The sequence below is a fragment of the Vigna umbellata genome, chromosome 3 (assembly GCF_029865625.1).
Source record: "Vigna umbellata cultivar VRB3 chromosome 3, Vumbellata_1.0, whole genome shotgun sequence".
Taxonomy (NCBI): Eukaryota; Viridiplantae; Streptophyta; class Magnoliopsida; order Fabales; family Fabaceae; genus Vigna; species Vigna umbellata.
Window position 1 is genome coordinate 6,905,763 of NC_142167.1, and position 26,121 is coordinate 6,931,883.

The 26,121-nt window shown below is 36.5% G+C and overlaps 1 protein-coding gene across 2 annotated transcripts in view; it reads left to right on the forward strand.

Moving 5' to 3' along the window:
• Positions 1 to 2,865: 2,865 nt before the first annotated feature.
• The window catches only part of GCT (RNA polymerase II transcription mediator), a 38,340-nt gene continuing 15,084 nt past the window's right edge, over positions 2,866 to 26,121 (forward strand). The window contains exons 1-15 of one of the 2 annotated variants that reach the window (XR_015784880.1): positions 2,866 to 3,403; positions 4,924 to 5,178; positions 8,762 to 8,835; positions 8,910 to 9,049; positions 15,166 to 15,252; positions 15,375 to 15,462; positions 15,545 to 15,625; positions 18,067 to 18,144; positions 18,228 to 18,304; positions 18,444 to 18,522; positions 18,618 to 18,941; positions 19,695 to 19,754; positions 20,177 to 20,420; positions 21,079 to 21,339; positions 22,335 to 23,705. Coding sequence is in view for 1 of the 2 variants with exons in the window: in XM_047298001.2 (XP_047153957.1) it covers positions 5,053 to 5,178; positions 8,762 to 8,835; positions 8,910 to 9,049; positions 15,166 to 15,252; positions 15,375 to 15,462; positions 15,545 to 15,625; positions 18,067 to 18,144; positions 18,228 to 18,304; positions 18,444 to 18,522; positions 18,618 to 18,941; positions 19,695 to 19,754; positions 20,177 to 20,420; positions 21,079 to 21,339; positions 22,335 to 23,705 (3,090 nt within the window). In the remaining variant the exon portion in view is untranslated. The remainder of the gene's footprint in view (positions 3,404 to 4,923; positions 5,179 to 8,761; positions 8,836 to 8,909; positions 9,050 to 15,165; positions 15,253 to 15,374; positions 15,463 to 15,544; positions 15,626 to 18,066; positions 18,145 to 18,227; positions 18,305 to 18,443; positions 18,523 to 18,617; positions 18,942 to 19,694; positions 19,755 to 20,176; positions 20,421 to 21,078; positions 21,340 to 22,334; positions 23,706 to 26,121) is intronic. The other variant, XM_047298001.2, reaches the window with a different exon arrangement.

Genomic DNA, 26,121 nt, shown 5'->3' on the forward strand with positions numbered 1-26,121 from the left:
GTTGTGAGTTCAGGCCCAAGCAAAATCCAGAACATGAAATATATGTAATAAGATTTTTATTTTTAGTTTTTGGAATTGTTTATTTAATTTTGTTCTAAAAAAATATTTAAAAATGGATATCACACAGTGTGATGGATCAAACCAACACCAAAAGAACGAAGGAATACATTCTTTTTATGATTTTTAAAACAAAATATTTGTGAATAGTAAAAATAAAGTTTCTAGAAAAAAATGTCAAAAGTTAAGTGTAAAAGAAAAATGGAGGTGGCATACCTTCCAAACTTTACAGCTACTTTTTATATCCCATGTAAACTTTTGGTGCTCCAACTATTCCTTCATTGGTATTGTTGTTGGCATAACACCCTTTTCCCCTCTCTTTCTTTGTCTCTATTATTTCTGTGTGTTTCTCTATATATTTCCAGTGTCCTCTTTGTTTTATGATGAGATGAGTACTTATAAACACATTGTAATCTTGTCTTAATTGTAAATTAATTGACAATGAACAATACAGGAAAATAATTGGTCTTGATTGCAATATATTTCAAAAATCAATCAAATCAAATAATATCTAAGAAATTGATTAAAATAAAATAAAATCAATTTTTTAGATCTTTCTTTTTTAAGAAGAAGATGATGCAACAAATTATAGTATAATATCATATATTGTTTCTAATATTATTAGAAATATTGTTTCTAATTATTGACCTAATATTGATTCAAATTATTATCTTATTAAGAACATACCTTTATCTAGAAATCAAGATTTCAAAATATTTTCTAGTGTAAAGGTATGAAGAACAAATATGGGGTGAATATATGTATACAATTCTTAGGCTTTTGGGTAGACGAAAATGATTAAAAATAAACAGAGTCATTTTATTTCATTATTATTTGTTATCATAATTTCTCTTTTGAGCTAAATTAAAGTTTAAAAATTAGAAAAAATTTGTTTTATTTAAGGGTTAAATATGTTTTTAGTCCCTAAACTATCAAACGAATTTTTTTTAGTCCCTCTTTCAAACTAAGCTACATTTTGGTCCTTCTCCTTAAGGAAACCATAATTTTTCATCTTCTAAAACCGACGACGTTAAAAATAAGTTGAGGTGGCTAATGGTGGTGTGCCACGTCATTTTTTTTTCTGACACTAGTAAACTTTTCCCAGCTCCTTTCCCTCCCTCTCCCTCCGACTCTACCACAACTACCTCCGGCGCCACCTTCAACGCTACCTCCGGCGTCACCTCGAACACGTCCGCCGTGATCGCGAGCCGCCCCTTCCTTCCCACGGCCGTCCCCTGGCCACGTTTTCCTCCTTTGCAATTTTTGTTTTCCTCGTTTTTGGATCTAGTGTTGTATGGGTCATCAAATGCTTTGATGGATTTTTGTTCTATTAGAACCTTTTAGTTTAGCTTACTGATATGTAGTATGATTATTTCTTACTCTATAATAGCTAATTCGAATTCACCCTTCCAGATCTTACTTATTCGATTCACCCTTGATCGCAAGCTAATTACTGATTACTAATTACTTCCCTGTCCAATTCTAAAAGCATGAATTATGAGTGGCTAATTACTTTTGAAAATATTTGAGGTCGATATTTCGATGAGATATTTGCACCGTTCAATTTTGTTGCACGAGCTAAAAGACATTGGAATGCATCTTGATTTGTTAGGATATGGAAATTGTTAGTGGAAATGCATTTCACGAGAAAGCTAACATTTGAACCGATAATTGGTGAGATCTGTATTAGAAGCTGACCTTATACACTCTGATGTTTTTCTGTTTAAAATATGCCTTGGATTCACTTTAAGTTTATAAAATTGGGACTAATTCTACTATTACTAGAAATGGAGTTTCTTAAACCATAGTTTAGAATCTAGTCGGTGCTTATGTTTTTAACATGTCCTTGTTTTAGTTTCGTCGTTGCATTTTCCCTGTTTTAAGTAGTTGCGTTAAATTTCAGATTTCCAAGGTCAAGCAAATAAAATCTTAAAATATTAAGATGTGCTGGGGAATGGAGTGCGAACATTCGACTGCTTCTAATCTGAAAGTTTTTATGATAATGATGAACGTAATGAAAGTGAAGTGAAAATCATTATCACTAGAAACTTATTATTGTATTGAATGAGAATTTATCCTATCCCAATGGTTGGAAACTTTACTGTCAGACTCTCAATGACCATTGCTTCTTTGTTTTCTTGATTTCAGATCATGGGGAAGTCCAGAAGGGAAGTGCAGAGATATTTTTCCGCAAAGTAAAGTTTTGGGAAGATAGGGACCTGTAGGAGGCATCACGACCAGGGGGTTGAGTTTCACAGCGGTGGAGGTGAAAGACTTCAAGATCCGGCTCTAGGGGACGATCGTGGAAAGGAAGGGGCGGCTCGGCTTGCGATTACGGTGGAGGTGTTCGAGATGGCGCTAGAGGTGACTGTGGTAGAGTCGGAGGGAGAGGAGCTGGGAAAGGTTGACTAGTGTTAGGAAAAAATATGACGTGACACACCACCGTTAGCCACCTCAGTATCGTTTCCTTAAGGAAAAAGACCAAAATGTAGCTTAGTTTAAAAAAGGACTAAAAACAATATAGTTTAGGAAATAAAAACATATTTAATCCTTTATTTAATTATATATATATATATATATTTTGAAAAAGGAAATTTATTTTATTTAATTTATTATATTTTTTTCTTCCTTGGTTTTTATTCATCATTAATTGAAAATGTATTAAATAGTTATTTTTTTAAAAAAAGAAATAATTTAAATATTTGTTTTAAATAAGAAGTAACGTGGGCGATAAAGAATAATTTAAATATTTGTTAAATAATTACCTATTTACGAGTGTCTTTTAGCCTAGGGGTGGAACGTTGGGTTGAAGAGGTTGAGTGTTCATATCCCGGGCATCCTAAAAGGGTTTTTGATTTTCTAGAAGAGGTGAGTTGGACCGCGAACACCTCCTTTTTTTTTTTAATTATTAATTGCCTTGAGTGACTTAGGGTCTGAGGGGCAGCGGCGCGAGAGAGAAAGAGAGAAAAAGAGAAAAAGAGAAAACGTTCTTTGCGAAACCATCCAACCCCATATCCTTAAAGTGCGAAATTTTCGTGCAACCGCGATTGGCTCCTTTCATGTTCGGGGATCGAAATGGGAAGGGAGATCTTTCATTTTAGAACCCAGGCTTGGGGCGTGATTCATTGAGGGAGAATTCTTCGGGTTTTCTTGGGATTTTGGGGGAAACACGGGGAGAGCTTAATTAGTGGCTAAGTGAGGAAGGCGAAGAGGAGGAGAAGAGAAACGCGGCAGAATGGCCGAGAGGAAGACTCGAGAGAACGCGGAGGGCGAGTGAAGAGCGTTAGGATTGAAGTCTTTCGGTGACAAGGGTGTGAACCGTGAGAGGAGCTAGAACCAAATCAAGGTATGGGGAGCTACTCTGGTTTTGTTTGATTGCTTGTATGTGATAAAATTGTGTGTTCGGGAAAGGGACATTTGGGCGATGATACTTGGTTCAGTTCATGGTATCGAAGGGTATAGGGAGTTTTTTCATTTTGATTGGTTGTTCGATATTATTGAAGCATGTAAGTATAGCTGTGTAAGTTGCGAATTGGGAATAGCCTGTGTTGTGCGATTAGGGAATGAGGATTTATTTTCTGGTTGAGATTTTTCATTAGTAATGATGATTGAACTGCGTCAGTATGTGTTTAGTGATTCAAATGTGGTTTAATTTATGATTGGATTAATTATTATAATTTTACTGTTTTAAGCATTATAATTGTTGGTGCTGTTATTAAATTTTGATCTTGTGTCTGAACCAGTATTTTTGGTACGGAAAGTTGGTGTAGAATTTAGGAGTAAAATACTTGCTGTTTTCGGTTCAAAGGAGTGGGTACATGCTGTTTTTAGTGCAGAATTAAGTTTAGAGTGACTTAATCGTGCATTAGTGGTTCAATATATAGAAATGAGAAGTAGTATATTTTGCTGGACAAATAAAATTCTGGTGATGTTTACTTAGTGAAGATGAGATGGTTGAATGGAGTAGTTTAACCTGGTGAAAGTTTGAGAAGAAAAATTAATCTGCAGGATTTTATTTATGGGTACTTTGGTGGCGGTTTTTATCTGACTAAGTCCTTGGACATTTCATTGAAAGTTAGTGAAGTTTTGGAGATTGTATGTTGTAAATTAATTTGGAAAAAATGGTAGGACCGTGGAGGACTTTCTTGGATTGGTTTGTGAATGCAATTGGTTTTTTTTTTCAGTACCCAATGAATTTTGTTGACTTATGATAATAAGTCTTGATGTGGGGTTAATGATTATTAAAAGAAAAATTTTATGTGAGAAAGTTAGTGATGTGGGAGAGTTTGGTACGTATATATTGAGATGTTATGGTGACTAGCATGGAAGAATGTAGATAGGCAATAAAACAAAGAAGGTAGGGACATGACTGAATAGTGTGGTTTGACCATTTAATTTGAGGTGTTGCATTGGATTGCTAGAAAAATGATTAGAAAAATGATAGACAACTATGAACCATTGTCATTAAGTATTTTGTATGATGTTGTGCTGATCGAATAAGGATAGACCGAATACATATCAACTTAATAATCCGATATGTATTTAACAAGAGATGTATACATGATAAATAGGATAACCCTAGACACAATATAATCATGATAAATAGAGTAAATATCCTAAGAATAATAAAAATAATAATAATAATAATTATTAGATGACATAAGAAAATATACAAAGATACATGTTTAAAGTTATTATAATAAATTAATATATTCAATCAGAAATTAAAATTATTTTAAATTACTAAATTAAAAATCACATCTTTTATCTGAAGAAAGATTTCTTATGTTTCATATTTTGTTGATGGTGGATTTCCTTGTAAATATGTTTTGTTATTAAATTATATTTTTGACCCCTGTGCAAAAGAAACACTCGTGAATCAGCGGTGCAGTCTGAATCAGATTCGGAAATTTCAAAAGGAATGGGGTGCTTTTATGGTTGGTTTGTGCAAGAGCAGAAGCACGTAAAGGATTCCTAAACCCTCGTCCTATTTTTATGAGGTCGGAGTCTGACCCAAACATAAACAGATTCGCCGTATCTCATTTGCAGCAAAACCCTAACTCAATTCATCGAAGCCTTCGTAACAATATTCCAGTTATGTGGACAAATGTTTTCAAAATCGTAAGTCTTTTACTTCTCACTTTTGTTAATATGATTTATTTTGTCTAACCTTTATCCGTAAGCTGATTATGTTATTTGTGCTGTGCTCACATCATGAATAAGTTTGAACTCGTTTCAGTACTAAAAGTATTGCAAATTATCACATAATCCCTCTTTCTTATGATCTCATGTAATTTTATTCTAGACATGTTCTGTATGCTTGCAGCAGGAGGCTTTAACACGACCAGCTTTTATTTTAACTCGTTCTTTCTTCCCTATTTGGTCCAATACTGCAATCGTGGTTTTTCCTATAAGTATCACAATGGTTGACAGGATAATCCTTTTGACCGTAACTGCAAAGAATCTTTGTGCTGAAATGCAAATTTTTATATGCTTTGGCCTCCTCCCACAATGGATGGCCAGTATCACTATCTCCCTGCACAGGCTTATAATTATGTTGATGTTGCTTGGACTAGTGAATCACCTGATCCAAAACTCAACTTATCTATAGGACTTTATCTTCCTTTGATCACCATTAGTAAAACAAAATGAAAAGGCTCTTCTGGATGCAGGGACAACTAATTTTTTGTCAGTTTAATTTCTCAATTTTATCAATCAATGACATGAATGTATATCTACCTCATAAAAAAACCAACTTAAAACTTGTTGCTTTTGTGGGAAAGATGTCAAATGATAATAAAAGAACCTGTTGGTCTAATCAGAAATCTCAAGGTCAAATCTTTCATTTCCAAGAATAACATCAATATTATAACTGGGACTTCAATATTATAACTGGGAACTAATGGTTACAACTCAAGATGTGTTTTGGTTAACTTTTACTATAAAATCATATATCCGTACTTGCTTCTTCTTTATAAATTGCTTTCATGTCTTCTTATCTGTGTATATATTTGTTAGGTTACTTTATGCCAATAACCTAATCAAGACTCTCTTCTCACCACAACTCTCGAATAAAGAATGGAAAAGTATGTATATATGTATTAATGATGAATGAGTGAATCAGAATACAAGAATCACCCCCAAGGAAGCCTAACCTTCCTCCTCTGGAAAATATCCAGTCTGAACAAATTCTCCGATCCCCCTCTCCCCCTACTTAGTTTATTATTTATACCTTCTCTCTCTTCTAACAACTATAACATATTACTCTCCTTACACGTGTCTCACACGTGTCTAACTCATTCTCTTTTATTCCTAACATTACTCCCCCCCTCAAAATCAACCTTGTCCTCAAGGTTGAAGTTAGGGAACTGTTATTTGCCGTAATGCTCCTCTTCCCTTCCCAGGTGATGCCCTCCAATTCAAGTCTGGAGGCTTGGGTGGTGGCAAATCCTCCTCCAATATCTTCCATTCTTCCTGGATTCTATCAACTTCCAACATTCTGCTCCTCGAATCCTCCACCGATGTCTTCCATTCTTCCTGCTCAATCTCCATGCTCAACTGCCACCAATCTACTTTCATTTTTCCCAGGGATGCCAAACAGGTAGCTCCTAAATTCACATCCAAACCTCCCGACTCAAAGAAATAACGTTTGTCTCTGATTTCTAATCCCTTCATCTCAACAATATATTCATTTCCAGTGCTCAATATGTCCATTTTGCTAACAGACTCACGTAGTCCACTCATCATCGCCCCCCAAGCAGTATCCCAATCAGTCACCACATATGTAACATGATCTGGAACTGAATCCTGCCCAAAAAATTTTCGGAGAACCTTAATTGCATGTTTGAGATGACCCGAAGAGCTCCAGCTTTGACCATCTGTGGCTACTTTACCAACTTCTAATGCAATAAGGGCAGGAACCCCAACTGCGTTCCTAACATTACAAAACATAAAGTAGTGACCTCTAGTGTTTCTCCTCGCATTTGTTGCTTCCAAGTAGTCCCCAGCATAATCCCAAACTTCACTAGGAAATTCCAGAACCACTGTATTTAGAGTTCCATAACTAAAACGCTTCCCCGAAAAACATTTCCATTGTGGCAAAGGTGGGTACCACTGTATAGTTCCAGCCTTCAAACTGCCCAGTAAAACAGTAACAAGAACAGTATCACCAAAGAAATCGTTGTTGTTTGCTGTAGAAACTTTGATTTTATAATTTTGACCAGGCTCCTTGATATCATTTGACACATTTGTTACAATGTGGTTCACGGGAATTGTGATTCTTTCTCCCAGATACTCAACAACGAAACTGTGACCCCTTATAATCATACCATGATCTCCTCCAAAACTCCTATACACTTCATCGTGATTCCAATCGGAAAGAGAAACATTATTAAGTGAAGCAGCACAATCATGCTCCAAGTGAGTGTAGTGCCAATCCCTAACCCTCCTCTCCTGAGAGTTCAAAATATCCTCATCAAGCTTTCTTTCCACCGAACTGTCCCTTTCGGAATTAAATGGTCTATTTGCCGAATGGTTTTGTTTGGTTTCTTTGTCATTGCGAAAGTAATCACTGTTCATCATTGTCGACCCAAGATCGAACGGATCACCAATCAACGAATAAGTATCTGATCTTCGCTCAATAGCCCCCACAGCCTCAACACCATTTATAATGCCAGCTCCAAGATCGACAGAAACAGAAAATGAGTGATCTGGTTTTCCCGATGCTTGTGGCACCGAATTTCCCAACTCCTGGAAGTCCTTGTTGACGCTTCCCTCCTGTAGCTCCGCTGCCAGCTCCTCACACACGGTGTCTCGATTCAGTTCGCCGAACCTCCGCGTCAGCGCTTCCGTGAATATCTTCCAATTTGGATGTCGGGTTTTCTTCCGCCAGAAACGAATCCAATAGTAGCTCGCGCCTCTCTCCATACAGGTATATACCAACTTCATCTTCTTCCTCTCCGTCAAGTTCTGTAGATCGAAAAATTTCTCTGCCTTCGCGATCCAGCCCATGGGGTCCACTCCTTCGAATGTTGGGAGTTCAATGCGTTTCATCCCGCTACGTTGCACGTCTCCTCTGTCCTCTTCCGCTTCGTCCTCCGACTTCTCTGGTGGTCGCCGTTTGCGTTCAGCGTTGACGGAATCGCGACTCCCTTCGGAGCTCCGACGCTGGTTCCTTCTTCTCCCACGGTCTCGATTAATGTTTCGTCTTCCACGGTCGCGACTCTCATTTCGAGCCCTTCCTCTCATCTCCTCTCGAATCTCTTCCAACATGGCTTCCATGGACTCGAACTTTCCTTCCCACCTTTCCTCCAGTGCTTTCATCTTGTTCTCCATCGCGCAACTCCTCCGATCTGGATCCGGCAGGTCGGACCAAATTGTTAGGTTACTTTATGCCAATAACCTAATCAAGACTCTCTTCTCACCACAACTCTCGAATAAAGAATGGAAAAGTATGTATATATGTATTAATGATGAATGAGTGAATCAGAATACAAGAATCACCCCCAAGGAAGCCTAACCTTCCTCCTCTGGAAAATATCCAGTCTGAACAAATTCTCCGATCCCCCTCTCCCCCTACTTAGTTTATTATTTATACCTTCTCTCTCTTCTAACAACTATAACATATTACTCTCCTTACACGTGTCTCACACGTGTCTAACTCATTCTCTTTTATTCCTAACAATATTGTTGGAAATTTGTACAGGGAAGTCTGCATCAGATATCATGGTTCCAGTATCTTCCTCATGAACCTGACCTAAACCCTCTACCTGATAAAAGGTTAGATTGAATGCATTTTCTTTGGTTTTGGTTCCTTGGCTTAATAATATCAAGGCTAACTTCTGTTTGAACAGTGTAAAAGTGGACCAAAAGGATGCCGCAAATTTACTGGTGCTTTCATCACATCTGCAGCTGCAGAAGGAGGGATTTCTCAGCACATGGACCAATTCCTTTGTTGGACCTTGGGATCCATCCCAGGGCTTGCATAATCCAGGTGGTGTGTTTTGTATAAACGTTTTCACACTTTCCAATAACTTAAACCTGAGACATAAAAATTATAGGATTGACATTGAATTCCATTTAAAACAGAAAAAAAACATGCTAGTCGATTGTTGACTTAGTGTTTTTGTGATCCTTTGCATGTGTCTTTTTACAAGAAGGGTGGAAATGGTTACCCATTTTCTACTTACCTAACACTTTGTTTGGAGTGGGAGAAAAAATAAGAACAAAAGAATAAAAGGAAAGACAGTTTTCTGTCTTTTCATGTTAACTTTTGTGTTGTTATATGTCTGACTATACTTTATGGTAGTGAATGTTGGACTTTAGAAGGACATCGTAAAGAAAGGGTGAGAGTAACAAACATTAGAATGTTAAGATGAATGTGTATCCACACAAAAACGGTTGGGATACAAAATGATTGTCTACAAAGGGATACTGATGGAATACAAATTAAGGAAAATTGAGAGGAAATTCGTCAAGGTGGTTTGGACATGTACAAAGAAAACCATTGGAAGCACCAGTGAGGAAATTAGAGTTGGGACGAGAAAGGTGAAAAGAATAGGTGAAGGCACTAATATGCAGTCCTGGGACTGTTAACATTTGTGCTGCATATTATTGTTAAGAAAAACCATGCATTCTGTTCTGTTCTGTCAGCAGATTTTACAGAAAACAAAGAGGAGTTACAGGGCAGTTATGGACATTAACTTATGGTTATAAACCAGTGTAACATCCTAGAATTATAAATAATTTAGAAAATAAAATAGACAAAGCCATGATAGGACAATTATATCAAACAAGTAACATATAACACTAATATCCCCTTCAAACTCAAGGTGAGAGATTTAGGCAAATGAAATCGGTCACATTGAGTTTGCTTCTACGCAAGTGAAAGCGAGTGGATCAGAGTGGTTTTGTGAGAACATCAGCCCACTTATCAAGACTGGGAATGTGAGACACCACAAGTTGCTTGGACAACACTTGTTCATGAATAGAAAATACATCAATCTCCATATGCTTGGTCTTGGAGTGAAAAACAATTTATGAGCGATAGCAACAACACCTTGGTTGTCACAAAGAATGACATGAGTGGAAAAAGGAATTTGTAAGTCTATTGCTTGGATCCACGAAAGCTCAACAAAGGCTTGGGCTAAGTTGCAGTACTCAACTTCAATGCTGGAACGAGTAATGACATGTTTGTGAGACCACCATGAGAGACTGGGACTTAGAAAAATAGTAGTGCTAGAGGTGGATTTTCGGTATCGGAGGCCCAATCATCATCACACATGGAGGTGATGTTGAAAGTGGTGGAAGGAGAGGCAACATCTAGATGAAGACCATAGGAAGTAGTGACCCTGAGATAGCATAGAATGCATTTAACAACGATCCATTGAGTTTCCCAAGGGTGAGAAAGAAAGTTGTAAACCTTGTTGACAACATAGTTGATGTCGAGCCAAGTGCATACTAAAAAGAACCAACCACAGAGAGATAGAGTGTAGGATCTAAAAATGGGGTAAAGCCAACGTTGGAGAGTTTGCAGGAAAAGGTAATAGTAGTGGAGATAGAGTGAGCTTCAATCATTAGGGTTTTGTGTAGGTCATGAATATTGCCTTGAGTGAGAACTACAAAATTGGGAGAATGATAATTGATCTCAATACCCAAGAAGTAGTCTAAGATGACTAAGTTTTTTGAGGGAGAAAATGGCATTCAATTGATGACTAAGCTCTTGAATAAGAGATGTGGAGGTTTCTGTAACAAGAATGTCATCAACATAGACCAAGATGTAAACAATGTGACAATGTTGATGGCAGAAAAATAAGGAGGGATCAAATTTGTTGAAATGGAATCCAAGAGAACTAAGGGTGGACATGAGCTTATCTAGGCGCCTGTTTGAGGCCATAGAGAGCTTTGTTGAGGCAGCAAACCTAGGATTTTTCAGGGGTTCAAAACCAAGGGATTTAGTCATACAAATAGTTTCATCAAGAGACCCATTGAGTTAAGGGTTGTGGACATGCAAGTGAAATAAGTCCCAACCATGTGTGGAAGCCAAAGTGAGGATAATACAAATGTTAAAAGGCTTAATAACTGGAGAGAAGGTTTCTTCTTTAAAATCAAAGCCTTGAACCTAATTATAGCCCGTAGCAAGCAAATGGGCTTTGTACTTGTTAATACTACCATAATGATTATATTTAATGTGGAGAACCTATTTGTAGCCAACAACCTTTCGATCAAGAGGTAAAGTCACCAAATCCCATATGCATTGATGAAGAAGAGTGTCATATTCAAAATTCATAACAACAACCAAATGGGGAATTTTAATGGCTTGGGAAGACATTGGTGAGAAACTGTGAAGGACGAGTGTGGCTTGTGGCAGTAGTTTTGGAACGTGTTTGCATAGGATGAATGTTGGATGGGACAGAATGAGGGGGAGACTAGAAAGAAGGAAGGGAAGGATGACTGGTGGAAGGGGAAGACTCATGAGGTGAAGACTGAGATGAAGAGGTGGGAGAGGAAGACTCAAAGGATTAGGAGGGGGAGTGATGGATGGGGAGACAAATTAGGATGAAGATCAAAGTATTGAGTAGGGAGAGAAATAAAGGTCGTGGCTTCAGGAAAAAGGGTAGAATAGGGAAACTAGAGTTAATTGAAAATAAAATCTTTAGAAGTATAGATGCGAGCAAACTTGGACAAACAGAGATAACCCTTGTGAGAGGTGGAGTACCTGAGAAAGACACATTCTTCAAAGTGAAAGTCAAGTTTGTGAATGTAGTAGGGGTGAAGGAAAAAAACAAGCACAACCAAAGAAATATAGAGTTATTGGGAAACTTTTATTTAAGACAGTGAGAGGAAGTTGTGGGTAACCTATTAATTAAGTGAGCAATAGTTTGAAAGGAAAAATTGTAAAATTTTAAGGGAAGAGAAGCGTGATGCAAAAGTGTTTTAACCCCAATTTAGTAATATGACAATGTTCGCGCTCCAAACACCATTTTGGTGATGAGTGTTTGGACAAATGAGCCGACAGTTGCAAGAAAGGATTCAAAGATCTAAACTCACTACCCTAGTTAATATGAATACTGTTGAATATAACGAAAAACTATGTATGAGATTAATCTCCCTTATGTTGAATATATACATAAGGTACTTTATTTATAATAGAAGAAATATGGTCTAAGTCCAAAATACAAATAAGGAATAATATCAAACTAGATAAAGATAAAAGATAAAGATAAGATAAAACTAATATATCTAACATTCTCCCTCAAGTTGGTGCATACAAATCATATGTACCAAACTTGTCACTAATATAATCAATAGACATAGTGAAAATATATGCTTCTGCACTCGAGTGACACCAAATTGTTAATGATTTACGAAGACGACATAGAAGATGAAATACCAACCCAAAAGACTCCTCCTGAGGAACAAATCTAGGAGGTTGCTTCATGTAAATTTCTTGCAAATTGCCTTTGAGGAATGCCTTGTTGGGATAAATAGTCGTTGTTGAAGAGACATCACGACTATAAATAAACTAACAAAAGCCATCTTTGCCATGGGAGAGAAAGCATATATGGATGGGTTAAACGCAATGGTGACAGAAGGGAGGTCAGAAGAGACAACAACGGAAGAAGCCATCGATGAACGTAAGAGAGAAACCTTAAAAATCCAAGATTCTTTAATCAAGGCACCTGAGCAAGGAAAAAGAGCAACCTCGATGCTCTGAATGCTGCCACAAAGGAGACGGGACGTCCGATCACGCACAACAAACCTGAAAGAGGAAAAAGAGCGACCTCAACACTTTAAATTGCTACTTGAGAAGAGACAAGACATTCCACCATCCACGATGAAAAAGGGAGCAAATCCATAACTTCAAAAGGCGCTGAGAGCGCGTAGGAGCTTCGATGAAGACGTTGTTGATGGCACTTTGGTCTCTTGACCAAGACAATTAAAACCATGTGATCGTCGGTCGAAACTGGAACTCTGGTAGTGGCAGTGGTAGATGACGGCGCCAGCAGTGGCGGGTGTAGTAGTAGAGGCAACGGAATTTTTTTCTCAAAAGAACCTTATGCTTTAGATACCATGTTGAATATAGTGAAAAACTATGTATAAGATTAATCTCCCTTGTGTTGAATATATACATAAGATACTCTATTTATAATAAAAGAAATATGAGTTAAGCCCAAATACAAATAAGGAATAATAATAAACTAGCTAAAGATAAAGATAATATATCTAACAAATACTATTATTTTAGTATCAAATTGATGATCAACATGAGATTTTAAAGTTTTGAAAAATAGAATAGGCTTCAGAATTTAATGTAGGTGGGTAAAGCAACGTAAACTTGGAAAAGGCATTATCAAAGGATACAATGGAGGGGACATGGGATGGTCCCCACAGGTCACTAAAAATTAATTGAAGTGGTTGTTTATAAACTGTGGTAGAAGTGGAAGAAGGTAAATGATAAGACTTGCCAACACAACAAGATGAAAAGAAAGCCAAATTTTTATTATGAAAAGGAACATTAAGTTGAGTCATTACAAGTTTAATACATTGACATGATGATGACTTAATCTAGAATGCCATAAAATGAGAGCCTCTGAGGGAGATGGAGCAATTGTGGAAGACACAACAGCAGCAAGAGTGTTTGTGGACAATAGTGAGGTCAAAATAAACATCATTATCAAGAGCAAATTGACAAACACTATGGAGATTTTTGTGATAGATTGAACAAGCAGTAAAGATGTAGATTAAAAACAAAAGATGAGTGGGTACGATGACGAAGAGAAGTGGAACCAGATGTAAGAACATTCAAACCTTCACAATTGCCAACATATTTGTGGTCCAGACCATCAGAATGTTTAATTTGTTGAATATTTTGGGAGTCACCAATAACATGAAAAGAGGCTCCAAAATCAAGGATCCAAGAACTGGTCTTCTCAGGAGTGGAGGAAGAAGCGAGCATGGCACTGGGAAGAGTGGAGGCAGACTGGGGAGGGGTAGTGGCAGGAGCAGGAGTTGTTGAAGACGAAGCAGTTGTGGATGTGGGAGGAAGGTGCAGAGGTTGATTGGTGGTTGGATCATAGGACCAGTGTATGATATCGGATAGTGGAAAATATCAAAGACTCGAAAAATCCTTTATAAAATTATAACGGAAATCATAATGGGTTATAGTGAAAAATTTGGTCGAAAGAAATATAATATATGCAAAAGTAATGATATTACGTCTACAAATTCAGATATGAAACTAAAGAAGAAAAGAAAAATTTAAGAACATAGGTGGAAATTGACAAAAAATAAAAACAGACATGCAAGGGCAGTGGGCTTACGGAGAAGAAGTTTAGGCGTTAAAACCGCCTATCGCCCGTCAGCTGCAGTTGCTGCCGATAGTCGACTGCATGTCTGGTTTATTTTTTGTCAAGTGTCATCTATGTTCTTAATTTTTTTATTTTCTTCTTCTTCACTTCCATATTTGAATTTGTAGACATAAAATCATTACTTTTGCATAAGAATTGTATTTCTGTATTTTTTTAATATTGTATATATTATATTTCTTTTGACCGAATGTTTCTGCTATCACATGTTATGATTCTTGTTATAACTTTATAAAAGATTTTGGGGTCTCCGATATCTTCTGGTATACAATATCGATAACACTGGTTGTTATATTTGTAGAAAAGGGAGGGCTGAAGAAGGATATTGGAGATTTTTTTTAAAATGGGGTTTACGGAAAATAATGTCTTTGAAGATTTGGTCTTTAATCAAGCTTGATGGTGTCATGTGATGCCCTTAGCCTACCTTATTTAGTGGGACAAGGCTTTGTTGTTGTTTTATGTTTCAATATAAAGAAAATGAAGGGAAAGTGGGAATAAAATATGTAATCATGTTAAATACTTAACTGACATTTAAACCTTTATAATGTACAAATATAAATGAAATAAGTATATGCCTGTCATTTTGCTACTTTTCTTCCGCCTGTGTTCTTTCCTATCATGAGTTGAAAATAATTAAAACACAAAATCACCCGTTATTTTTTTTTTCTTTTGAGCTTTCCAAACATTAAACTTTTTAATTCTTCCAAATGATTGCAAACTTTCTTCTATATTTAACAAGCAGATGAAAAGATTAAGCTGTGGCTTTTTCTTCCGGGGCGTCATTCATCTGTTGTTGAGACTGCTCAGCCAGCAGTGTGCAGATTAAGAGGTATCACGTAGAACTGAACCCTTGTGATTGTTATATACACTCCCTTTAAACGTTATTGGATGGTGTTTTCTCTCTTGTGTTTACTGGTTATATGTTTACACGGGATTTTGTTTATATTCAAGTTGTTGCTTCTGGACTTTGGTTGGCTCCTGGTGACTCAGAAGAGGTTGCAGCTGCTCTCTCTCAAGCTTTGAGGAGTCGTATAGAAAGGTTTCTTTCTTTTCTCTCAATACCTGATAGTGAATTTAATATTGATCTCATATCTGCCATTTTATCTTATTGAATTTGGCAGGGCTTTGCTTGGGTTATGTTACATGAGATTTGGAGATGTATTTTCAAAGTTTCATCAATTTCAAAGCGAAGAACTATTTAGGTATGTTCTTGCTATCATGGTTATCAAACTTGCACCACTGTGAAGCTATTTCCCTACCAACAGAGGAAGTGAGGAGGTGTGGGGTGGCCCAGGAAATGAGGATGAAAAATAGGGTTATCTTTTTACTATGGAGTAGAATGGGTATTAAAAAAAATTAGGAAGGTGTAAAAGAAATAAATGGGGTGCAGGAAGTGGCAGCCTCTCTCAATGGACACTCTCCACTCCCCTCACTGCACAGTGATGATTATTATGTGTTTATTTTTTAATTTTGTATTGAAAAACTTAAATTAGACCATTATTTCTGAAAATGGATAAAATTCAATGACACTAATCCAAGTGCATCCTGATCTTATTTATTTTAACTATTAAAGTTATATAATTTTGTAGACTTATTTGAATTAGGATATTAGTTATATAATTTTTTTTATGTCAAAGTAAATTCTTATAAGTTTATGAGTCAAGTTAACGGGTTGAGTTGAACAGGTTTTCACTAGTTTACTAAATTTTTTAGTTTGACAACCTTGCTTGCTATATTTAGATTTGTTGTAATATAACGTAGTCCAATCACTGTCAGTGGAGGCTATTATTCCTGTACTCTTATACAGATAATTTAGTTAACTAGCTTTTTTGTAATATATAAATAGGATTTTTTGTAATCACAACGGTCATTTACACTTCATTAAAAATCTTCAGTTTCTATCAAATATCTCTATCAATTTTTGAGGTGGTATTATTAGAGCTTGGATAAGCCTAGTACTAGGATCTTCGGAAGGATTCAACACCTTTGTTGAGACAGAAGAACGGTCCATCACTAGTGTATCTACTCCTAGTTACTACTCAACTCAATTTCTCTTATGCCATTAGTGAGAAGCTTTAAGAAGTAAACTTTCTCTTTTAGAAACTGTTAATAAATGGACTTTAAGCTTAACTCAAGCTTACAAAACTGACTTGTAAGGTGAGATTTGCACTTACATATATATTCAAAAATTGGTTTTATCCCTAGTCGACGTGGGACTTCCAACACACCCGTTGCATGTCGAGGTATATACATTTCTTGCGTGATTACGTATTAATGGGTGATCCAGTAACAGTTCGATAGCGGGTGAAATAGTATGCCCAACAAACAACAAATTTCGCTAGGATAGACTCTAAACCATAACTCTAATACCATGTTAAGAAGTGAACTTTACGTATAACTAAATCTTACAAAATCGACTTGTAAGGTGAGGTTTGCACTTATATATATACTCTAAATTGGCCTTATCTGTAGTTGACGTATAACTTTCAACAAAAACACAGATTGAGAACCTACTCATATATTGCTTTTTGTGGTTTTCCATTGATCCCAAACTAAAGCCTTTAGGAAGACCTATAATGATATTTGGACTAAGACCATGATCCATCCTAATGATATTAGGAAGACCATTGTTTCCAACATTACTTTTGTGATGTTGGACATGTAGGAGAATTTCAGTAAGCCTGATCTTTTTTGTTGATCTTGATACTCTCATGCCTTTCAATAATAATGCCGAGCAACATGTTGACCAATGCATCAATTTTTCATAGTTCTTGCACTTCTTGATCTTCCACTTGGGCTTGATTTAGTTTGTAATCAGATACTGCTTGGCTCCACTATTTTTGTCTATGATATTGTTAACAAACAGCTGTTGGGCACTTGCACTTCTTTACTACTCATGCCTTTATATATTCTTCTACAATTGTTCTGGCGTAGATTGATTCTACTGTTCTAATCTCTCATTCTTTTAATTGTATTGGTTGATGATGTGATGGTCACTGTCAACATCCTTGTTGCGTTTACTGCCAAAGCTTTGGCTATGTTTGAAGACTAATATAATACCACACCATGGCTCAACAGCAGACTAAAGTTGCTAATGTTGCTCGAATAACTTTTTCCACTGTATCTGATAACGTTGTTATCTCAGTTGCTGATTACAATGAATACTCCATCTCAAGGTAGCCACTTAGTCGCAAAAACGTCCTTGCTCAGACTGGTTATCTTGTTTCAATTATTACTCAGCCTCACTCCTGATCCCTTGATTCTTGGATTCTTGACTCTGGTGCATTTGATCATATGTCATTCCTCTCATCTATCCTATTTGGATTCCCTGCCAAATATTATAGCTTTTTACACTATCCAACTCAACATATTCTGTGTTGAAACAATTTTCTCGAACTTCTAACTGTACCATAACAGGCTTCTTTTCCTGTAGACCTGAAGTTTCATATAGATCTACTCATGTTTTGTTAACCTGGAAATTGCTAAATCCGAAATCCCACCAAAGCTGGTTAACTGGACAATGTAATTTGTACATAATGTGTATAATCTAGCTTGTAAATGCTTTTTGACTGTGACCGTGCTATCTTTTTATTTATATATTTTATAATTTGAATTTGCTATTGCATATTTCTGATACTTCCAGAAGAGGACAGCCTGCAGTTGAGTTTGCCTTTGCTGCAACTGAGGAAGCCATCTTCATACATGTCATAGTTTCCTCAAAGTAAGATGGTGTTATTTCTCTTTTTCTCAATATTTTATTTAAGATTGGAATACTTAGGTATTATTTTCCCTCCTTTGTATCAGGCATATCCGGATGCTTACAACAAGTGATTTGGAAAAAGTATTAAAACATTCGGTGGAGTCTACATGTAGACTTCCAGGTTGGCATGCTCTGTGCACATAAAATTTTGCTGGTTAAAGTCATTTCTAAGGGTTACTAGCAATATGCAAACTTCATCTTCGTTTTATGGGTGGCTTTCCTTGACACCATTTAATTTTACTTGTACATTTTTGTTGCAGTGATTGTTTCTCCTCATGGAATACGTGGCAGCTTGACTGGTTGTTCTCCAAGTGATCTTGTCAAGCAAAGTTATTTCAGGTCCCTTTCATACCCTTTCATATAGACATTTGATATATCAAGATATCACCCTTGACAGAATTCTTTTTTTTTTTTCTTTGTATTTCTAATAACAGTTCTACCAAATTTAGGGTGTCCAATGGAATTATAGGTCTACCATATAATGTTTCCCAGGGTGTTGGTTGCCAGCTGAGGGGGCAAAATTGTTATGTTGAAGTAAGTCTGGGTTTCTCAAGATCTGACAACTCTTTGCAGCCAAACAAAATTAGTGCCAGGAATTTACCCACACTTCATGTTGCTGAATCTCCTATTACCGGACGAAGTGATCACAAGGGATCAGCAGATCACTTGTCAGATTATGAGAAAACATTTCTGTATCCAACTGAGGCAGTGCTCGTGCCAGTTTTACAAACATCATTAGCGAGGTCTTCCTTGAGAAGGTATTTATGCTTCCATGTTATCTTACTTTATGTTCTCCCATTCTTCAATTAAGTGTAGCTGGTTTTCCCACTTCATTGTTATAGATATAATAATTCAATGTTTAATTTAAATAAAAAGTTTATTTGGCAAAGTGTAAGGAAATTTGAAAATATTGATCATGCACATGAAACTGAAAGGAATATTAAAACAAGAAAAAAAATGTGAGCGACGCAAAATTGTCCAATCCCAATGGAGGGTAATCTCTGAATCATATCCAAATCAGCTACATAGAAAACAATTCTACTCATCAATACTGGTGTTCTTCTCTTGATATGTGAACCAAACAGTAGATTTGAACAAGAGTGGTTAAATTCCCGTGTTGGTGTGGCTCACTATCATGATATTTAGCAACAGTACTCTGTTTCCATTTGAACAGCAATATGGAGTATTGTGCTCCATATACGTAACCTCTCTGTATGCAATCTCTGTTTTGAACTATTTTCTCTGTTTTCAATGTCCTCCTTTGTTTCTTGTATAGTACAATCATCTTTACTTGTTTTCATTTTTACTCATCTATTTTTGTGTACATATTTTACTCTATTAAGTGATTTCACCCAAACCATAATTAATGCTGTCACTTTAGCTGCAACAAATTTATTTTTCTCACATGACTATGTGATGTGTGCATTGTTATTGTCAGGTCATATGAGCCATTATACTTCAAATCATAAAAGAGGCAGGCACTGACTTATCTTTTAATGTGAAACATACAGATTTTGGCTGCAGAATTGGATGGGACCATCTCTTCCCAGTTCCTCTTCCTTTATTCACTGGTTTGTGTTCTCTCTATCGCTCTTTGCATGTATGCACGTTTTTTGCCTGTGATATTTATTGATTCTAACATCTTTGATTTTTATAAAGTTTAATTGTGAATCCTGTGCTACTTCTGTCTTCTACTGATGGCTGTCTAGCATACAGTCACTAGGCAGCCACTTACTTTTTAAGAAAAAGTCACATATGTTGTTGTTTCTACAATTTTTGTTATTAGTACTTCCATTGTTTTCTATTTTAATTTTTTTCTAAACAAAAACAAAATGTTGTCAATAGATTTTTTCATCAACTTTATCTCTCTTCTATTCGTCTTCGAAACCTTTTCCTTATAATTTATTGGTTAATTTCTTTAGCATATAAATATGTTTGAGTACAATTGTTCTGGTTTAGTTAAAGCCGTAAATTTTTCTTCTTCCTTCTGCAGTGCTGGTAATGAGGATTGTTGTGAAGATCCTTGGACTGAAATCAATGGAGCCCGTACGCAAAATAGTTATGATAGTAGTAGCAATAGCAATAGTAGCAGTATTAGTAGCTTAAGTGCCAGTTCTAGTGATAGTGATCACAAGACTACAGGACCAAGTGAACTGGAGGCTGATGCTGATTCTTTAACATGTAGACAGTCTATGGTGTCTTCTGCTGATCAGCTGGATAGTGATGGCCCTAAATTGGTATATCATTATTTATTTTGAAATTATAATTGAATTCATTTTTACTCTAGAAGAAAGTTTATCAAGATGAGGAAAAGAAAATCATGAAGAACTCAGAAGATATTTGATCTTTTTCAAAAAGAAAAAAAGAGAAGAAAACCAATTTAACGAAGCTATCCAATCACTATGCATATCTGCGATGGACCTCTTGAAAATCATGCATTAAAGAGGAGCAAATTGCTGAATCTTATCCCCCATCATTTGTCAAGCCTATCAACCTCCATAAATATGTGAACACCATCCTAACCAAATGAATCAAATAATAACATAAACTGCAGTGCCATATAAATGTAGTCCCTAGCCAATTACCAAAAATTCCCCCCATTGTTTTGTTTGGGATGAAAGCAGTTGTCATATTTTATTGTATGATGAAAGGCATGCTGGTGTATTATTTTTTTAAACTGTAATGTATTGCATGCGTGACTCAGAAATACTGTTCAGTGCAGTTACAATGCCCTTAGGTCCTTCACATGATATACATGGACTCGTACATTTTAAACTCAATTGTTAAACGCCAGTTTTGCAGTACCCTTGCAACATATTGATAGACATGCTTCTCTCTTTATTACCTAACTTGCTAAATTGTATGCACATGAAGAAGTACTTGCTAATTCTGCAGGGCTCTAAGAGGTCTCGAACAGGGGTGACAGAGTCATTAAGTACTGCCACAAACATTCCTGTGCAAGATACTTACATGTCTGATTTTGGTTCCGTGGAAGTGACCAATTCAGCTATTACAGGAGTAGGAAATGAGCCAATTGCGTCTTACTGGGACTGGGATGATGATGATAGGGGCATGGAAATGGATATTCAAGCCCTTCTATCAGAATTTGGTGATTTTGGGGACTTCTTTGAAAACGATGTCTTGCCTTTTGGAGAGGTATCTGAATGTTAATACTGCAATTTACAGAGGATTCCTGGTTTTGATTTCCACTTTTTTCTGCTCTACAATCCTAAGTTTTACTGTGAGCCATTGAATTGTGACTTCCATTACTAAACAGGTGCATTACACATTTAAACACTTCAATTGTAAATTAGACATCCAAAGAGGTCATGTGCTACTCTATAATTATGCATTTTGTTTGTTGATAGGTATTTAGACCTATAACAAAATAAGCTTTAGAAACTGCAGATCTTTATTCCAATAATACATCAAGTTTCCTCCAATGTGGAAAAACCACACATACAACATTTAGTTATTCGAGAGAACCAGACTCTCCGCTCCTATTCTTTTCAGAATAACAAAAACAACGAAAATACTGCCAAAATAACCGCCTACGCAGACTTTATAAAAGTTTGAGACAACAAAACCTACCCACAGAAAGTTATGACTGAGAAAGTTATGACTGAGAAAGTTATGACTGTCTGTCCCTTTTATTTCTCCTAATATAAACATTCCCCTTAACCTATCATTTGTTCTAGCAGCTTGTTTGTTGGAACGGTATAAGTTTGATTCTTGCATACAGTATATACTACACTTTTTGATTTGTATGCCTTACACCACAATATGATCTCCTTGAATATGAAGTGGGTTTGAAGATCCTAATTGCATTAATGAAGTTGTTTAGTTTGTTCTATCTTCTATTGTCTTTGTTTTGGACTGTCAAGTGTTTTCCTATTTTATTATGCCTGGTCTCTTGTTTCTTACACGTGTCTGTGAGTGATGTCATAAATTGTGTTTGATTATATCTTGATGATTCTTTATAAAATTAAAATTTTGATTTAAGATTTGTTTGATTGCATAGATTGTATACTTTTCCGGTGTTTACTCATCATTTTTTTAACTCCTGAATGCTTCAAATTTAGTATTCTTCTTTTTCTATGCTTCTTGGTCTTATATCCCAGTTTCTTAATCTGTGATAATTTTTCTGACAGCCCCCAGGAACAGCAGAATCTCAGGCACTTATGTTTTCTTCCCCAGATTATGGAGATGTCAACAGCAGTCCGGGTGGTGTGATAGATGTTCCAGATCAAATACTTTTGCCTGTTGGGTTTCCTTCCTTTGAGAGCTTTAACCCCCCTCCTTCAACATCCGTAGAGGAATGTCTTAACAAAAGTCAAGATAACTTAAATAACTCTATGTCTTTGGGTCCATCCAATCATTCTCAAATGTTGTATACAAGGGAGTTTGATCATATAATGAAAGCTGAAGCAATGATGACATTTGCTCCTGAATTTGGTGCTGTTGAGACCCCTACCTGTGAGCTGTCCACAACATTATTCAGAAGCCCATATTTTCCAAAATGTCGTAAAGCAGAGAGTTCAAATTCAAGTTCAAACAATTACTTATATAGTTCAGCACCACCCTCTTCTCCTTGCAATGAAGGATCGGAGGGGAAGAATGGAATGTCTGTCAATACAAAAACAGGGTCTGGAAAACATGATTCTAGTACAAGTCTCCTCTCAAAACATTACTATACATTTGTGGAAAGTAGGAAAGAAAAAAATGATAAAAATCCTGTCATATGTAATGATAATAGCATTGCTAAATCTGAGGGGATACTGCCACTCTCAAACATTGGTTCTAATGCTATTGTCAAGTCTTCCCTTAGGAAGACAGCTGAAGGCACCCATGAACCAGAGCATGTTCTTCTATCTGCAAAAACTTTGTTGGCTACTGATATAACATGTGTTATGTTGCAAGCTTCTGTGTGCAGATTACGTCATACTCTCTTATCTTCAGGTAACCTAATGACCATTGGTTTTAGTAGGTCAACTGGGGTTTCATTTTTGAATCAGCTTCCTAGTGACCCAAATACAGCAACAGACAATATATCTGGCAAGTACGATGTGAAGAAGAAAGAAAATATACCCATCCGAATTGCAGGTGATATTGATGGAGGAATGCTTGACGGTCACTTGAATGCCCCTGTTGGTGTTTGGCGCACATTAGGATCTTCAAAAGTTGTAAAACCTTCAAATTCAGCTAACATGGAAGTTGGTTCATCCTTTTCTCATAGTTCTTTCAATGAAGAAGGTATTCTTTCTTATGGTCAAAGGAAGCCGCTTCAGGAGCTACTTGATGGGATTGCTTTGCTTGTACAACAAGCTCTTTCCTTTGTTGATCTAGCCTTGGATGCAGATTGTGGTGATGGTCCTTATGGTTTACTTGCAATGCAAGAACAGTGGAGGCGTGGATTCTGTTGTGGCCCTTCCATGGTTCATGCTGGCTGTGGGGGAACTCTTGCCTCTTCTCATTCTCTGGACATTGCCGGCTTGGAGTTAGTGGATCCACTTTCTGCCGATGTAAGTTTTTACTGTTGTTAGCATTAGAGATAGAACCTAAATAAGTACTTGAGGGTGGCAATCTTCACCTGTTAATTGAATTTGAGGGATCGTGTTAATTATAATCCCACATTCTGGTATCATAGACTATCCTAAATCCATTAAAATAGTTACCAATCATATCATCGACGTACCAAGCCCAACGTGTTGGGTGTGGGTGAGATTTGAGAAAATTCCCTTTATCATTTGTTAGAATGTAATTACCTGTTATAGATTTTTAGGAAGTTAACAGTTACATATTCTAACAAATTAGGATGATTGATTCTTGATTATTAGGTAGAAATTTATTATAATTGATTTTGTAAATTAGTATAAATACATATTGTGTGGTCTAACATTAGATACACAATACATTAACCAAATATACCTTTCTATATGGTATTAATAGTTTAGGGTTTTTTGATCTTCGATCTCTAGTTTTTCTTTGTTTTTTCGGATCAACGGTACCCATAGCCATTGTATACCCTTTTTTTTGTCATTGAGTGTCCCTTCACACCGGTGACCATTGCGACCATAACTGTCATGCGTTTCACGCGCCCATCTCAAATTATGTTTTCTTTCCTGTTTTCGGCATGATCCACTTGCTGGCACTCCCTCTGCCTCCTTCCTCACACTCATGCATCCCATTTTAGCCCCATTTCAAGTTCATTACCCATGGCTTTCTGAAAGCTCACACTCAAGTACCCCTTCTATAATGACTTTTACCATTGTTTCGTTGTTTCCATGTGAAAAACTGATAGAGACGAGCAACTATAGCTCTCGGGTTGCTACCATCCAGCTATGGTTTCCAGGTGAAGGTTGTGTCAACCACTTGACCTAACAGGCTAAAGACTTTCCTGGAATGATCAAGCCAAATGGATGCAAATTGATGCCTCTTTGTGTAGCATTCTCTGGTTCTCCATTGATGTTAAATTGTAGCCTCAATACCACGTGTTTACTACGTGTTATGATGTATAAGCCAAGAAAGTATACTCCAATGATGTTCATCACCTTTACAATGTTGTCTCCAACCTTATTACTGTGAAATTGGAAAATCATGATATAGAAACATATCTTGGTAAGCTCGATTACTTAATTGCTGATTTTGATTCACTAATGCCTTTCACTAATGATGCAAACAAACACGTTGAAGAACATGGAAAGATTTTATGGTTCTTGCTGTACTTCCTCCTGAGTTTGACTTTGTCCGCAATCAAATAACATCTGGCACTGTTGTTCCATCTTATGACACCTTTAGTAAATAATTACTTCTGCTCTTAATTCCTCACATGTTTGGTTAGTCTCTTGTACCTCCGATTGATTCATCTGCCTTTTACTCTCAATCTTCCTATCGAGATGGACAGTGGAATTCTTGGTCAATGCCCTCATTGCAATTTTTCTCAACGATATGGCCATACTGGGGCAAAGTGTTGTACAAAAGCACGACAACAACCCAAGATAACTAATATTGCTCACAGGTCATTTCTCCAAAAGCATCATTTGAGATTTCAATTTCTATTGATCCTATAATGAGTTTCTCCAATACAAGGTAGCCATGCAACCTACACAACCTATCACCACTGTTACTCAGTCTGGTAATGTTGTAGCCTATATCTTTTAGTCATCCTCCCTTGGACCTTGGATTCTTGATTTTGGTGCCGCTGATCATATGTCTGGTAACAAGTCCCTTTTCTCTTTGCAAAATCTTTCAAGTGTATTTTCCTTGGTTACTCACACCTTCGAAAGGGCTATCATTGTTTTTGTCCTCAACTTCAACGCTATATAGTATTTGTTGATGTTATTTTTTTTGAGACTACTCCCTTCTACACTTTAACTATATTGGAAGTCAATTTTACAATAGAATCTTTAGAAGTCTCTCATGTTTTAGTTCAGGTAATGGCTTCTCCTTAATGTCCATTGTTTCAATACCACATACGGTTTGAAATTCCAATTATGACTCACTCCACTAATCCTCAAGCATCATCTCCTACATTGAACTTCCTATTCTTATATGAAAATGTATTCTTCTTCTCGTAATCCTAACTCTCTATGCTTTTACCATCATGATGGCTTGTCTGCGTCCTATTTCTTCTTTCTTTCTTTAGATTTTGTGTCTATTCCTAAGACTATAGGTTAAGCCATGGCTGATCCTGTCTGGCGCTAGGCAATGATAGAGGAGATGGAAGCCTTACATTCCAATACACATGGGAACTTATTCCTTTACCTCCTAGAAGGAAAATTGTTGGCTGTCGTTTGGGTTTGTACAGTGAAAATTGGACTTGATGGTCATGTTGATCAGTTAAAAGCTCGCTTGGTCGCCAAAGGATATACATAGATTTTTTATCCAGATTATGGGGACACTTTTTCCCCGTGGCCAAAATAACTTTTGTTCATCTCT